General features: G+C 48.5%; 1 protein-coding gene across 5 annotated transcripts in view; it reads right to left on the bottom strand.

Annotated features, from left to right (window-relative positions):
- The window catches only part of ADCYAP1R1 (ADCYAP receptor type I), a 107,649-nt gene that overhangs the window by 12,911 nt on the left and 78,752 nt on the right, over positions 1-15,986 (bottom strand). For all 5 annotated transcript variants that reach the window (XM_070369497.1, XM_070369498.1, XM_070369495.1 and 2 more), the window contains exons 7-13: positions 13,645-13,754; positions 12,913-13,010; positions 12,318-12,450; positions 11,260-11,413; positions 10,769-10,829; positions 10,149-10,218; positions 5,904-5,995 (exon numbers count right to left, since the gene is read on the bottom strand). In XM_070369497.1, the coding sequence (XP_070225598.1) occupies positions 5,904-5,995; positions 10,149-10,218; positions 10,769-10,829; positions 11,260-11,413; positions 12,318-12,450; positions 12,913-13,010; positions 13,645-13,754 (718 nt within the window). The remainder of the gene's footprint in view (positions 1-5,903; positions 5,996-10,148; positions 10,219-10,768; positions 10,830-11,259; positions 11,414-12,317; positions 12,451-12,912; positions 13,011-13,644; positions 13,755-15,986) is intronic.

Raw genomic sequence — 15,986 nt, 5'->3', positions numbered from 1 at the left:
ACTTCTTAGAAATGCAGAAATTTAGAGTTTCAGACCTACTGCCTCAGAATCTGCATGTCAACAAAATCCCTAGGTGATCTGCCTGCAAATCAAAGTTTCAGAACACTGTTGGGAGGAAGTCATGTATCTGAGAAGTTTCTTCACGTGCCTCAATGACTACCAAAGGTCTGTTTCGTTACAAAGAGACACATGGACACATAAGTATGTTTTTCTCGATCATTAAAAGAGTTTAATTGGATATTCAGAAATGGAAGCCATTCTAGTCTTCAAATTTATTCTCTACCTTGCCCAGATTGAAAGATTGATTACTCTCTCCTAAGGCAAGTGGCCTCACCCCTCAACCTTGGTCTGGGTGAGCCACAAAAATCAAGTCAGGGAGCCTGAGAGCCCAAACCTCACAGGTCACTTCATACACACTAGGCTTAAACTCTCACCTCTCAGAACCTTCAGCTGTTCTCCTCCAAGATCTCTTCTCCTTGAGTTTCCAAGTTTTCCCTATTCTTTCTGGGCCCTGGATACAGTAAACATAGGCCCTTCTGATTTCTTTAAATATTACTAAAGGCCATTGAGCAACAAGTAAGCTGGGAAATCACACCCCAGTAAAGATGTGTGTCTCTTCGGGGGAGGCAGGAGGGTGGATCAAAAATGACACCTGATGCCTGGGAGGGCTCCCGGGAGAAGAGATGAAGTTAAAGGACCTTCTTCCCAAACACCCTCCTTCCCCCAAACCTCCAGTGACTGTTCAAAAGGATCCAATGAAAAGAAACTGAAAGGAAAGAGGGTGGCAGAAAAGCCAGAGACAGGCACGAGAAAAATGTCCAAATCACTGAAAAGTCACTACAGTTAGTGGAAAAAAAAAAAGAAATTCAATCAAGAGGAAGAGATTAACCTGGGTGGGCTGATCAGCTTAGTTCTGATTTGGATCCAAGGGAGGATAAGCAACTCAGACAAGGATACCAGGTGGAGGCTGCATGGAGAGCAGCATCGTCAGCCTAAATCAGAAGGCAGCAGACCCCTACAGCGGGTGCAAGAATGACACCCACATCTGGAAGTCAGGGGGCCCTGGCTCCCAGGCCTGGTTCTGCCACAGCTTTGCTGGGTGTCTGCAGGAAGGAAAAACACTGCCATCTATAACTCAGGGATGCAGCACATGGGTTCTTCAGACCTTGCTTTGGTCTCAAGCTAAATAAACCCCATGCATGTTGTAGTGCCTTTTGTATGTATGGCTGCCTGGACTGTAGCCCCCAGATATTAGACAGAGACCCCTGCAGGGGAACCTTTTATAGGCAGGATCCTTGTCTATCTCACCCTGATCCTACTGATCAGCATAATGCTAGACACACAGCAGACCCACAGAATGTCGTGACCTCGTGACCTGAATTGAACGTTCTCCATAGTGTCCCTCATGCTGCTAAGATGCTGTCCCCCTTCAAAGCTTGGCCCAGTCCCCAGAGAAGCACTCCCCACCACACTGGCACTCCAATCAGAAGCCCAGCTCAGCAGATCTTGGAGTTTCCCTGCCCTCCCTCATTTCCCCCCACCACTGAGGACTTGCCAGCCCCCTGTGCCTTGTGCCTAACCTGCGGCTTGGGGACCTGAGTTCAAGGCTTTGTTTGGCCACTGACTTGCTGATCTTAGGTGTTGCCACTTTTCTTCTCTGGACCTCAGTTTCTCCACCTGCGAAATGGGGGCAACCATTCCCTATTGACAATCCCTAATAGGAGTTGTTAGGATAGGGTACTCCTAGACAGAGGATGGGGAGAGGGTGTTTTGGAAGGAGAAGACAGAGCCCCATGTGAACTGGGAACCTCAGGCTGTGGGCTGAGTTCCTGGACTGAGAGCTTCCTGGCTGGACTTCTGCCTAGACAGGGAAGAGTCTGTCTTCAGAGGCGAATGTTGTCTCTCTGACACTGGGTAGGTCACAGCCCTGCTGAGCTATGTACTACATCACAGTATCTGTTCTCTTTCCTTTACCCCAAGGGGCCATGGAGATCTGCTCTGTGGGTCCCTGAGGGGAATAAAGACGAGGTTTTCCTCCCTGACCCAGACTCAAGAGGCTGCTCCAATGCCCATCTTGCAACAGGAAGACCGCTGGGAATAAAGCCAGCTCCCCGCAGAGACAGGCCTGAGATGCTCTCAGCACAGAAACCTCACCCTCCTTTTTCTGAGCCAGTCAGCTTCTCACAGAGGTAAACTCTGCTCCCGAGAAAAGGAAGGTTAACCCTGACCCCAGAATGGGGCTGAGCCCTAAGCCCTGGCTTCAAACAGCGTTGAGCCTAAGCACAGGCTTAACCCAGACTCAGGCCCACACTCCATGCCTGGCCACTGCCCAAGTTCTGAGCCCAGCCATTCCTTCTCCCAGCAGCCAGTGAGAGTGGAGGTGGCTCAGGGCTGCTGCCCCCTGCAGGAACCTCAGCCCCCAGCAGGTCCTCTGATTGGGTCTGGAGCATCATCTTGGTCTACAGAGGAGGGCAAACGTCATCATCTGAGCCGCTGGAACAAACCTACAGGAAAAGGAGTGAGTGCCGGTCTGTGGGCACAGGCAGGAGGTCCTCTCGGTCTCTCCTGGGGATTCCCAGGCTTAAATTTGTTCTGGGAACAGAGGGAAAACCCAGAAAATTGTTGTGGGCAGATCAGCCCAACACATAACTCTGCTGACCAAGGGGATTCAGACACAGCTCTTAAATCTCCCTCTCCCATCACATCCTGCCCCTTTTTGAATTCCCCCATTGACCCCTCCTCTCCCCACCCAGCAGTAGACACCTCCCAGCTCAAAGCACTCCAGGTAGGGCAGTTTTGTACAAGACTGGAACCCACTGGGGCCTTTTCTTCCAGGAAGCCTTGTTTAATATCATCTTGCCTGTAAATTCCTTGAGGGGAGGAATAACGGTGCAAGCAAGCTCGGAGTCAAGGGCCTGCCTGCCTGCACTGTAGCTATGGCTTCATTCTTTCCCACTGGATTCATCCCACTTCATTGATAACTAGTTCCCTCAGCTGTAAAATGGGGATTATATTTAATCCAGATTTGTTGGGTGTCTGTGGGCATTAAATGAGTGGCAAGTGTTTTTAAATGCTTGGCAGCATGGCCACTTTGATTACCCCTTACATTCACCAATAGAGTCTCCTTGACCCTGGCAACACTCAAACATGTAGCTGCACTTAAAACCGATCCCCGTTGTCCTGCGTCAGGCCTTCCACCTGGCTTACAGACCACATCCTCCTGAGGTTTAATCTGGGGCTTGAGATGAGCTCAAGCTTAGATGTCTCTAAAAAAATTTTAAAGAATTTGCTGAAATTTCAAGGGGATTTTTAACACAATAAGAGCAAACCGACTATAGGCATACCCCTGAGATATTGCGGGTTCAGTTCAGACCACCGCAATAAAGCAAATATTGCAATAAACTCACATCAATTTTGTGGCTTCCAAGTGCATATAAAGGTTATGTTTACATTATCCTACAGCCTGTTAAGTGTACAATAGCAAAATGTCTAAGAAAATGTACATCCCTTAATTTAAAAACACCTTATTGCTAAAAAACACTAATGATCTGAACCTCCCGTGAATCACAGCAGTAACAAAGATCACTGATACCACAACAAATATAATTTTTTAAAAAGCTTGAAATACTGCGAGCATTACCGAAATATAACACAGAGACACCAAGTAAGAAAATGCTATTGGAAAGATGGGGCTGACAGACTTGTTCAACACAGACCCAGGTTGCCACAGGCCTTTAATCTGTAATAAAGGCAGTATCTGTGAAGCACAGTAAAGTGAGGCACAATAAAATGAGGTATGCTTGCAGCTGGTTCTTTAAGCATTTTTACTTAAATGTATAAGCCCTGTGTTAATTACAGACAGTTCTGATCTATGCATTCGGAAGGTCTTATAGGACTCCACGGCTCCTAGTCTACAATACACCTTCAAAACCCTGGCCCTACACTTCCCTCCCTCTGCACTCTGGGTTTCTTGCTGCCTGGGGCAAGATGTCCAAGCTGGTAAAGAATGTTCTGGGGTCAGCAGAGTGTCCTTACTCAGGCTGCGGCTGAGTCCCTGTGTGTCCCTGCACAGACAGAGAGGAAGCTAGGGGAGCCCCAGGAGGATAAGTCTCAGGGACCTCAGAAGAAGAAATAGATCTGGTGGGATGCCTGCATGTAGGATGCACAGAGTCGGACATGACTGAAGTGACTTAGCAGCAGCAGCAGCAGGAATCAAGGTGGCAGGGAGGTGGGGAGGGGAGCCAAGATTGCTTAAGGAGAGATGATGCTCAAAGGAGAGATGACGCTGACTTAGTTAGCTACCTGCCAGCTTCAGAGGACATTTGCGACAGCTAACTGCTAATGCAGGAGCAAAACCACCCTCAAGTGGGAGAAACAAGCCAGGCACAAGGATGTGGTCTCTGACGCTGGACAAGAAGGTAGGGGGAGCAGCAGGGCCCTGTTTCGTGGCTCCAGGAGACAAAGGCAGGAATGATCTTTCCAGGTCAGTTATCTGCAGAGAGCTGGCCCCCGCAGTCCCTCAGTGCAGGGGACTTTATATGGATGAGCAATTTTATGTGCTACGTAACACGCACATATAAGCAAAGGTTGGTAAATATTCACAAAAGCATGAAAAAATAAAAGACAATAAATGGATAGCCAGAAAAAGGAGAGGAAGCAGCGGTCAGGGTAATCATCCTACATGCAGGGAAAACAGGCCTGACCGAGCCAGGCCCTGTGCTGATCCCCACTCCCGAGGAAGGGCTGCCACGGAAGAGGTACCGGACTGACCGCAGGGACCAAGGACAAGCTCCACAAACCCAGGGAAGTCTCAAGGAGGCTGAGAGAAGGATCCGGGGCTGGTTCCCAAGCATTCCTGCCTCTCCTTCTCTCCAGGAGAATGGCTGGGTGGGGGGACCCTCTGCTAGAGTCTCTCTGCTGTCCCACTTGCCCTCTGGGCAGCCATCAAGGTTCTGAACCCCAGGTTAGGGTCTCTGACAAAGTTCCTTCTCGCCTGTTCTCTTCTCAAACTGAGGAAGCAACACAGAGGCTTCCACCTCACAGACTGTTCTCAGTCTGTCCCTCTCTGGCCCCTCCAGCCAACCACAGGGGATCAAACTGCCTCCCACAGCCCATACACCAAGCTGGTCATGATGACAAGGCAAGAAGGCTGAGATGGAAGATGCTTGGTCTGATTCAGCATAGGTGGAGGGCTGGGAGAGGGTTGGGACAGAGCTAGCAGGGATAAGCTGTGAGGGACCTGGCTGCAGAGACACTGGGAAGAAACAAACCGAATGGCCGTGGAAGTGGAGAAACCAAGAGGTTTCCCCCGAACACCATCAATCCCAAACATGTTAGATGTCCCTCTGCCCAGGGAGGAGGGAGTTGCGGGAAGACGACCTGACCTAGTAGAGCTGCCCCGAGAGAAGGTGCAAAGAGAATTTCTCTTCCAGTACTCAGACCAGGGAGACTGTCTGCCCGACTCACTCACTAGTGGGGACTGAGCAACTTGTACCCACTGGCCTGGGAACGGGGACTTCAGGCACTGTATCCAGCAGCAGTCATGCGCTCCCCTGAGAACCAAGACCCCCAAAAGAACTACAGTTTCTAATCCAACAAGACCCACCCTAACTACCTTAAGGAATCTGCCTTTTCCATCTTGATTTTCCTAGCAAGACACAGGATCTGTCCATCTTTTTCTCTCTCGTTTCCATGTTGTCACTATGTGGATTAGGGGTTCCTGGGTTGGCTGAAGGATAGATGGACAACTATGTTTTCAAGTCATTTTAATCCAAAAGAAGTCCTGCCAATGCCCATGTAGGGTACCCAGTTAGCAATGCCCAGGCCTTCTCCTCCTGTGTCCTGAGTGCAGGCCCCACCGAGCTGTTGGAATTTAACCATGGAATTCACCCAGTGGTACTTACAAGTAGATGCTGGACTCGTTGCCTCCCATGTCTGGAGACTGAAGTTTCTGCACAAGGATGACAATGATGCCGATGAAGAGCACAAAATTAACCTGAGAAGCAAAGAAAAAGCAGTGAAAATGGTTCTGAGCAAAGACTTTCCACACCCCTGCCACTACACTAGCTGTTATTCCCTCAACAAGGCCCTCTTGCCATCAGTCAAGATGCCATCTAGACTTCTAATGGCAGCATTATAAGCACATATAAGGTGGCAGCATGAGAACACTCCAGCCTCCTTCCATATCACTGAAACCACAGAAGAGAGGCATAAAAAGATTCCAGGAGAATACTGAGAAATAGCAAAAACTGTCATGCGTGAGCCGGAAAAGCGAGCAGTTTCTGGAAAAGACGGAACAAACAGCGTCAGGGTGATGGAAAAACAACCATGCGAAACAGAGAAGAGGCTATTGCAGAGGTGAGAGCTGTCCTCTGGAGAAACTCCAAGTTCAGAGTCACTGAATACGGAGAACCAGAATGGAGAACAATAAGGATTATTAATTAAAGGACCGCCTTTGAATAGCAATAGCATTTACCTTCAGACAAAGGTCAGGGACAAAAGCTCTCTGAACAAACTAGGAAGCTGTGAGGATGGTGAGACAGCAGGAGGGAGGGGAGTAAATAAATAAAGACAAGGCAGGAGGGGAGTAGTAGAGACGATGGGCTTCCCTGTGGCTCAGATGGTAAAGAATGTGGGAGACCTGGGTTCAGTCTCTGGGTTGGGAAGCTCCCCTGGAGAAAGGAATGGCAACCCACTCCAGGACTCTTGCCTGGAAAATCCCCCTGGACAGAAGAGCCTAGCCGGCTATAGTTCCAGGGATTGAGGAGGGTCGGACATGACTGAGTGACTAACACACACATAACAATGGGGACCACACAGCAACGCCTGGCTGGAGTGAAGCAGGGCTCAGGGAAACATTAACTTATTAAAAGATAAGAAATATTGAAGATAAAATAATTAAGCATTCAAATCAAAATTTAGGGAAAGAGTACCACAAATTAAATGTCTACTTCCTCTAAAGAAGGAAGTTAAAGATAAAATTTCATTAAAGAAATATGAAAAAAAAGTAGATAATAAATATAACATTTTTTGGTTTTGTTTTGCTTTCACAGATCAAGCAGAATGATAAAGGGCCTTCCTGGAGGGCAGCTTCTGTCAGTTTTGCCTTCTCCTACATGCCCAGTGTCTAATCAGTACTTGGAATTTAGCATAGTCAATACTGTTAACTGCATAAGTTAGTCCCTCCAAAAGGAGAAAATGCAATTAAACAAATTCAAGGATGAGAAAGAGGACAAGACAACAGCTGTGTAGAGTATTTTGAATCATCACAAGGAAAAAGATCAGACAACATGGTCAAATATAAATTAATCAAGTCAAATCAAGATCTAGAAATCAGAATAGCACAGTGACCTCAGGAAAAGTTTAAAAATAATCAAAGATGCGTGTATGAAAAGGCACCAGCCCAGATCCTTTGACCAGCCAGTTTCATAAGACCTTTAGGGAAGATGGAATTTACATGCTACATCATTATTTAAAAGCAAATAAAAAGAAAACCTCCCAAATTACCTATGAGGTGAACAAAACCCTGCTACAAAACCCAGACAAGGACAGAAACCATGCTCACACATATGATCAGACACATGTCTAAAACCAGAGAACTTACAAAGAACAATGCAAAAGCTATAAACTGAATATTAACAAACAAAAAATTTAGCAGTGCATGAAAAGGACAAACAGATCAGGGCCATAGAGGCTTTATGCGAAGAGGAAAAAGAATCCAGTAACACTTGTTGCTGCTGTTTAGTCACTAAGTCGTGTCTGACTCTTTGCCATCCAACGGAGCCCGCCAGCCTCCTCTGTCCATGGATTTCCCAGACAAGAATACTGGAGTGGGTTGCCATTTCTTTCTCCAGGGGATCTTCCCAACTCAGGGACTGAACCCACATCTCCTGCACTGTCAGGCAGATTCTTTTCCACTTAGCCATTAGGGAAGCCCAATATTTGTTACATTAACAGGTTAAAACAATGAGCTATCTTTATCCCCATAAGATTGGTGAACAGCTCAGTAATCGAAACATCAATGAAAACATGAGAAATGAGCACTTTTATACTCCACATGTGGAGGGCAATTGATGTCCATGAAAATATTAAATGTATATATCCTTTGTCCCAGAAATTTTACTCCTGGTGGTACATTCTAAAGACACATTCATACATACTCAAGGGTATGCACACATATATCCACAGCAGCATTGTTCATCATGAAGATAAACTGGAATATTAACAATGTTCATCACTAAAGGAATGAGCAATTAATGTCTCCAAAACACATTTGATAAAAGTTGACATCTATTCCTTATTTTAAAAAATACACACTGAAACAAGTCAGAAATAGAAACTTTCCTAATTCAGTGAAAGGTAGCTGCCCAAAACTGTAGCAAACATCATCCTCAACAAAACCAAGGAATAAGCAGTATACATATTGGAAATGAAGGAGAAAAAATATTTTCATTTACAGATTATATAATATTCCATGAGAACCAACTGAAAAGGGATAAGAACCAATAAAAGAGCTTCCAAGGTAACCAAGAAAGGAAAAAATACACAAAAACTAATAGGTTCCCTAAACACCAGCACAAACACACCCACTAGAAAATCCAACAAAAGAATAATTCCTACACGAGCACAAACTCAGACACCATAAAGGTAAACTTACCAAGACAACTTACAGAACACTATACAAAATGACTCTGTGAGAAAGACTAAATAAATAGAGGATCGTGCCATATTCTTGGAAAGGAAGACTTAGTATTTTAAGAAAACCACTTCTCCTCCAAATTTGCTTATAAATTCAGTGGCATTCCTATGAAAAAATCTCAACCGGTCTTTTTCCTTCAACTTCACAAATGTGCGAGTCCATGTGAAAAAGTAAATGTGCAAGAAAATTCTGAAGGGAAAAAATAAGGAAAGGAATATTAGCCACAGCAGATATCAAAACATGCTGCCAGAGTATAGTAACCAGCACTACGGGGTACTCGCCACAAGAACAGCTGCATAGATAGTAACATGGAGCAGGAAGTCTGCAGCAAAACGTAAGTAGAGTACATGGAGTGTTTACAATAAAGTTCCATTTCTACATAATGGAGAAAGGATGACCTATTCAATAAAAATATTTAGAGGGTGGGATATCTATCCATTGGGAAAAAAAAACTTGATAAGATTAGATATCATTTCAGATCACAAAAATAAAATTTCAGACGGATTAAAGACATACATGTAATGGAAGTGGAAGTGTTAAGTGACTCAGTTGTGTCCGACTCTTTGTGACCTCATGGACTGTAGTCCGCCCGGCTCCTCTGTCCATGGGTTTCTCCAGGCAAGAATACTGGAGTGGGTTGCTGTGCCCTCCTCCAGGGGATCTTGCCAACCTAGGAATCGAACCCAGGTCTCCAGCATTGGCAGGCAGATTCTTTACCATCTGAGCCACCAGGGAAGCCCATCATATATATAATAATCCAATTTATAAAATCGTTATAAAACAATTAAGATTACTTTTATATTCTTAGGTTGGGAAAGACTTCCAGAAATAGGAAATAAGCCTCAGAATTCATGATGAAAAGGCCTGGTGGTCTGACTGTATAAAACCATGCAATGTTGGAATTATATTTACAATATGTGTAACAAATGAAGCATTACTATCTATCAAACAGTAAGAAACTGGGCTAGAAAAAATAAGCAAAGACATAAACAGATAGTAACCAGAAAAAAAGTAAACTGCTAATAAATGTGTTAAAAAATTGTTGCACAAGCAATGTGGAGAAATTAAAACAATGAGCTACATTATCTCCCACAAAGCTGTGCAAAAATTTAAATGATTGAAATTACAAGTGCAGACAATGATATGGGATACCCTTTTTGACCTGGCAATTCTACTTCTAGGGATTAATTCTAAAGAAATATTCACACATTCTCAAAACTATGCACAGAACTCTTCATAGCAGCATCTTCCATAATGAGGTAAAAGGGAATAAAGGCAAGTGTCCAACACTCCTGAAATAGCTAAATAACTTGGACATCCACGTTGCAGAACATAACACAGCCATGAAAAAGGAGGTTGGTTTGTGTGGTGACCACTTTATTTCTCCTCTCCCGGACCCTTCAGCCCAGACCTCTCTCTCTCTCCTGCTTCTTGTCCAAAGCACACTCACCATTATGGAGCCAACTACAGGGCCTTTGATCACCCACCACAGAGCCGTGTTGTCATTCATATCCCAGCAGCTGTAAGACAGAAAAAAGAGAGATGATGCTTGGGAGCCGGGAGCCCTGCAAGACAACGGGGTGCCACTTCTTCCCCTGTGGCTCTGAAGAAGGGCTGGCTGAAAGGAGAGCTGACGGACTGTACCCCAAGCCCAATCCTGGTCCCAGTGCTTTGGGCCTCTCTTCTGCTCCACTGTCGAGGCAGTGACTGGAGCCCAGGAGTCAGGGCACTGCTGGGCTCCTGGGCAAGGCCACTTTCCCCCTTGAGAACTCAGGTTCTTGGGGATGCTGCCTCAGCCTCATTGTTCCTCCCCTCCTCCCTGAAAGGAGAGCAGTCACTCAGAGCTGAGCCCAGAGGCAGAGGCAGTGTGCACTCCCTCACTGGGTCCCAGTTGAGACCTGGCAGGGTGGGTCCACCCACAGTGGGTTCAGGGCATAGGCAGTGCCCAGGGCTGGTGGTGTAGCCAGGCCCGGCGTCGGATGGTTTATCTGAGACAGTCAACATGAAGTTCAGGACGTTAACTGACAGCCTACCTGGGGCTTGGGCCCTGGCTCTCGAGCATGTACTCACCCTGTGTCATCGAAGTAGAGCCTCAGCATAGCCCACACAGACACACACACAGTTGGTGTCCCTGGATACAAAGAAAAGGAGCCCCATGATAATAGGAAGACTAATAGGCCCAGTATCCCCCTCAGACCTGGGGCTTCTGGGGGCCAATGGACCCCTCAGACATGGGGTCTGATCCATGGGGCATATGTCCCTCTCAGACCCGGTGTCCTGGGGACCCTAACTGTCCCTCATACCCAGGCCTTCTAAGGGTCCATGTCTCCCTCAGACCCTGGGCTACCTTGCCTCCCTGCACATATCCCCTCCCTCAGCCAGTAGGCTTTCTACAAGGAGAAGAGCAAGACAGTATCCAAGATCCAGCAGTATGCCATAGCTGTGAGGCAGGGCAGCACCTCCCTCTGCCTCCCTCCTCTGACTAATACTCCCGGATGGCGGGACGAAGGACGTCCTGCTCATGGGGCCTGAACCTGTCCAGGCCACAATCAGAGACCTACCCCAGCCAATGATGATGTACCAGTAGAAATATCTCCTCTCGGGGAAGAAGGTCTCCACCAGCAGGGTGAAGAGATACAGGCCCTCGATGAACAGCCAGAAGTAGTTGGATACAACACAGTAGTGGAAGAAAACCACCACAGCCTTGCATTCCACCTGCAGGGTGAGTGGGGAAGAGGAGGGAGGTGCAAGCCCCCAACAGACTTTGAAAATCCAGCCCAACAGGACCAGGCGGAATCCTGAGGGCCCTTGGCTTAGGCATGTCCGGCTTAAACACCCTTGGGTCTGAAAGACTCAACATTCCTGGATTCAGAGTCTAAAACTGCAGCATCCTATGAGTCTGAATCAAAGTTGCCCATGGAGGCAGCTCTGCATGTGTAAGAAAAGGATGGGGATGGGGTGGGGTCAGGGGGTGCACACAGAACCCTCTCTTCTCCCAAGGCTAACTCTCCCCCACTTTCTGCCCCTTCCCCAACACCCATAGAAGAGGAAAACAAAGAGGAGAATAAAGAGAATAAAGAGGAAGGAGCCTCCTTGGTACAATAAAGGGTTCAGATATCACACAGATAAATAGGATACCCTTGGTCCCCCCAGAAGTCTCATAGACACCACCTCCAAGTGTGCCCTCTCAGGTCAAGGCATTGTGCTCTGGGCTGTTCTCTCATCCTGCCCCCATCAAAGCCTGTCTTTTCTGCTTACTTCCAAAGCTATCAGAACTGGGTAGGTGGTATGGAGGGAACTCCAGTCAGTCAGCCCCTTGGCTCCGTCTTGGGCTAAAGCACCAATGACCAGGCCAGTCCTCTCTCTGAGCCAAGTTCCCTCCTTAGTCAAGTGGGACTTGACATCTCCACCTGACCTGCCTCAACTGCTCTGCCAAGTATACCCACAGGCCAAGGAACAGGAAGTGACGTCAAGCCGGGGTCTCACCGGCTGCTAGTAACCTCATGGTCATCCCTGGGTTTCTGTGCTCACTGGGGCCAACATCTCAACCTGCAGGAAAACACCTGGACAGCGGGGCGTTGCAGGGAGGACCAATTGTGGCGGGGCTCAGCGCACTCACAGTGGAGACAAAGCAGTGATTGCTGTCCTGCTCAGCATAGAGGATCCAGTCTTTGATGAAGACGGAGATGGCCCTCAGCATAAACGACACGAAGAGGTTCATGTGGATGAAGTTGCGGGTACAGTGCAGCTTCCTACACCCACGGCAGGGGAAGACAGATGCCTTGAAGTAAGGAGCCCCACAGCCTTCCACCCTCCACCCTGGGGTCCGCTTTGGGCTGACTCCACAGCTTTGTCTCAAGGGGGTCGTCCACCTAGACCACCCCTTCTTCCCAGCTCTCTAACCCTCACTCAGTCCCAGGCTCCCACCACCTGGCCCCACTACTGGGGGCCGTACTGCTCCCTGCTGTGACCTCTCTCCATCTAGACCAGGAAGATAATGCGAGGGGCGTAGGTCTACTGCCCGTGGTCTGCCTTGCTGTGTGTGGCCCTGGACAAGTTAGCTGTGCTCTCTGGGGTTCTATCTCTTACTGTAGGTCTCTTTCAAAAGACCTCCAGGGCTGACATCCAGGGCAGGAGTCGGGGGTGGGAGGCACAGAGCCAGGGCTCTGTACGGCGGTGGGCTGCAATCACTCGAAGGCTGTCGGGAATCTCACCGGAAACGACACAGGATGACCATGGCAGTGGTGAGGGTGACGAGGGACGTGCTGTAGCCAACTGTGTACAGGGCCTTCACTGACAGGTAGTAGTAATCCTGGAGCAGAGCACAGGACATGCAGGGCTCAGTGTGGGGCCTGCCTCCGGCCCCCTTGGGATGGCACCAAGTCTCCCAGGCCAGGCCTGCCCACCTCTGGGCGTGCTACCCAGCTCCTCCTTCCCCTCTTTTCTAGTTGATCACATTTCCTCCCCTCCCCCATCAGTTCCTCCACCACCCCAAGCTCCCCAAGCCCATTCCCACTGAGCCACCTCCTCCTGCCCATCTGCATTGCCAGAAGCTAAATGCTGGTAGAGTGCAGGAGCACTGACCAGCCAGAATAGAGCCAGCCTTTAGCCTGGAGAAGGATCCAGGGGGCCCCCTGCTGGGCCTGCATTAACCCTACAATGGCCGGACCACAGAAAGGCAGGTGTCCTGGAAAAGCCACCAGGGAGGTGGTGGACATGTGCTGGGGGCTGGAGGAGCTCAGGCAGCAAGACAGTTGTTTCTCAGCCTAGAATGAGTGTGCGAAAGTCCTGCCCTGCATGCATCTGGCTACACAGCAGGCACTCAGAATGCTGCCGGGGACTCGAATTTCTGCAGTTCATCAGGAGTCAGGACCCCTGGGGGACACGTGCTTCCACAGGCCTCCTCGGCCCCTCCCTCCACCTTCAGGAGGGCAGCAGATACTCACCTGGTCCCCAGTCTCAGATTCATACTCCTCAAACCCACAGGCATCGAAATAATGAGGGAATGGCTCCGACCATCCATCCTCTGTGCAATTCCGGCTCACCACCCTCATGTCTGCAGCAGAACAAAAACGCGGTGAGGCACAGAAGTGATGTAAGAGGGGTCTAAAATTCTTAATGGCCAATTACTCCTTAAGTAGAAATTCCTGGAAATCCACATGTCCATCTGAGAAGCATGGCAGTGTCCAAGTGAAAATAATAATTGTTTAGTCTGTATAGTAAGAACGTGGGGTGCAGGGGGGCTCAATGAAAGCTGACCTCTAAACAAGGAGTGAGAGGACTGAGCCAGGAAGAATCCAGCCTCCTTCCCTCTAGGAAAAGGCCTGAGCCCCTCCTGAAGGCCTTGGAACAGCGCAAGAATGATCTGGGATCACAAATGCAGATTCCAGGCCCAGAGCTCCTGGCCCAAGAATCATCTTGGGCAGTGGCGTGGCAGGAGCTCTCGTCATATCTGGAGAAGCTCCAGGTGAGGCTTTCACCGGGAGTTCTGGGCCTTCCAGCAACTTCCATGGTGTCCAGGGGGCACGAGGCTTGCTTAATTAACAAGGACCAGACCTCCATTAACCTAGCATCAGATCTTATTAAGATACATATTCAGGTTAAAAAAAAGACTTCTGCCCTTTCAAGTTTAGAAGTCTGTTTCCTATCACTAATGTACTTTAATTTTCTTTAGCTTGACTTTAAAGGCCATTTTGTAGGACACCAGAGGAGGCAGGAGTCATTTGTTGTCTGCAGAGTGGAGTCCAGTCTGGTTTTCACCCCGCCTGGGGCCTTTTAGCCTTTAACGATTGTTCATTTTATCCTTTCTGCTCCTGACTGTCTAGCGGTGAACCACGATGTCTAGGGGAGGGGAAAAGGCAGCAGCCCCCTCTGCCTCCAGCCCAGCCCCTAAGTGTGGCCCTAGGCTGACCCCCCTTCCCCGACTGGCTTCCTGGGAGTTTACCTGGTGTATTAGAACACCTGGGGGTGGCTCTTCCTTTCACAGGATTCAGGGGCCAGGAAATCATAAACAAAAGACATCTGCATAAAAGGGGCCCCAGCATCCATGCTGCTGGAAGAAGCCCTGCTCAGAAGGCCATCTCTGGGGCGCTCGGACAGGGACAAGGGCAGCAGCCAACACAGGAGACGCCAACACTTTTCCAACCTCGTGTCCTGCTGATTGAGTTGGAAGATCCAAGGCCAGTTCTTTTCAACCAAGAGTCAGAAATGCACTTCCTCGGGCTTTGGGGAGCAGCAGAGGGTGGGTGATCCTGCCATAAAGAGACCTCTGCCCAGAGCAGGGAGACTGGTCTCTTATTGCAGCTCAGATTCTGAGTTGTATGTGACCCAGGACAAGGAGGACGTCTGGCAGGCCCAGGAGAGACGAGGTCACTTCTGTCCCACAGTTTGATGCCAAATGGTTTTTTCTTCCAGCAAATCTGTTTCAGGCTGCTATTGGCACCCTCCTTCCAAGTCCCTCTGAACATTTCTTTCAGAAAGTCTGCACGTCCTAGGGGACCATGGCAGTGGCCAAGCCCTTCCCTTCCCTGGGTCTCCTCTCTGCTCTGCCCACATCAGGGTGGTGGGAAGAGGAAAGGGAAGCTGCACTGAAAAACATTTTTTTAAAAAGTATCCTGGAGATACAAGCCATTTCCTTTCTTTTATTTTCCTTCTTACCCTTTTCAAAACATAGTGTGGGCTCAGAAAAGTATAAACCTTTTTGTTTAGAACTATTCCATGAATCTTCTGGTCTATTGTTCTGATAGAAATCTCCGGAAGATGGAGTACTCTCCAGACTGCCCACACCCTGCAGTGCCTGCGCCTACTTCACTAGGCTGTTTTGCTCCAGCAACTTCATAGAAGCACAGAATCTTAGGCCAGAGGTTCTCGAAGTGGGTGCCCTCCCTAGACGGGCCCATTAGCATCACCAGAGAGACTGGCCAAAATGCACACTCTCAGGCCCCACCCAGACTGCTCTATCAGAGACTCTTGGGGTGAGGTTCAGGAATCTGTTTTAACAAGCCCACTAGGTGACTGTGCTGGAGAAGGGAATGGCAACCCACTCCAATATTTCTGCCTGGAGAATCCCATGGACTTCTGTGAGCCTGGTGGGCTATAGTCCACGGGGTCACAAAGAGTCAGACACAATTGAAGTGACTTAGCACGCCCGTGACTGTGATCACAAAGTATGAGAACCACTGTTCTACTTGTGGGAGCTCCAAGCTATCACAGGCCATTTAATCCAGGAGTTCTTTTACTGAGATCTGTCCTTTCCTGAAATTATATGCACAGTGTTCTGTCTGAGCAC

Source organism: Bos mutus, chromosome 4, assembly GCF_027580195.1.
Source record: "Bos mutus isolate GX-2022 chromosome 4, NWIPB_WYAK_1.1, whole genome shotgun sequence".
Classification (NCBI taxonomy): Eukaryota; Metazoa; Chordata; class Mammalia; order Artiodactyla; family Bovidae; genus Bos; species Bos mutus.
This window is presented reverse-complemented; position numbering and strand designations above follow the sequence as displayed.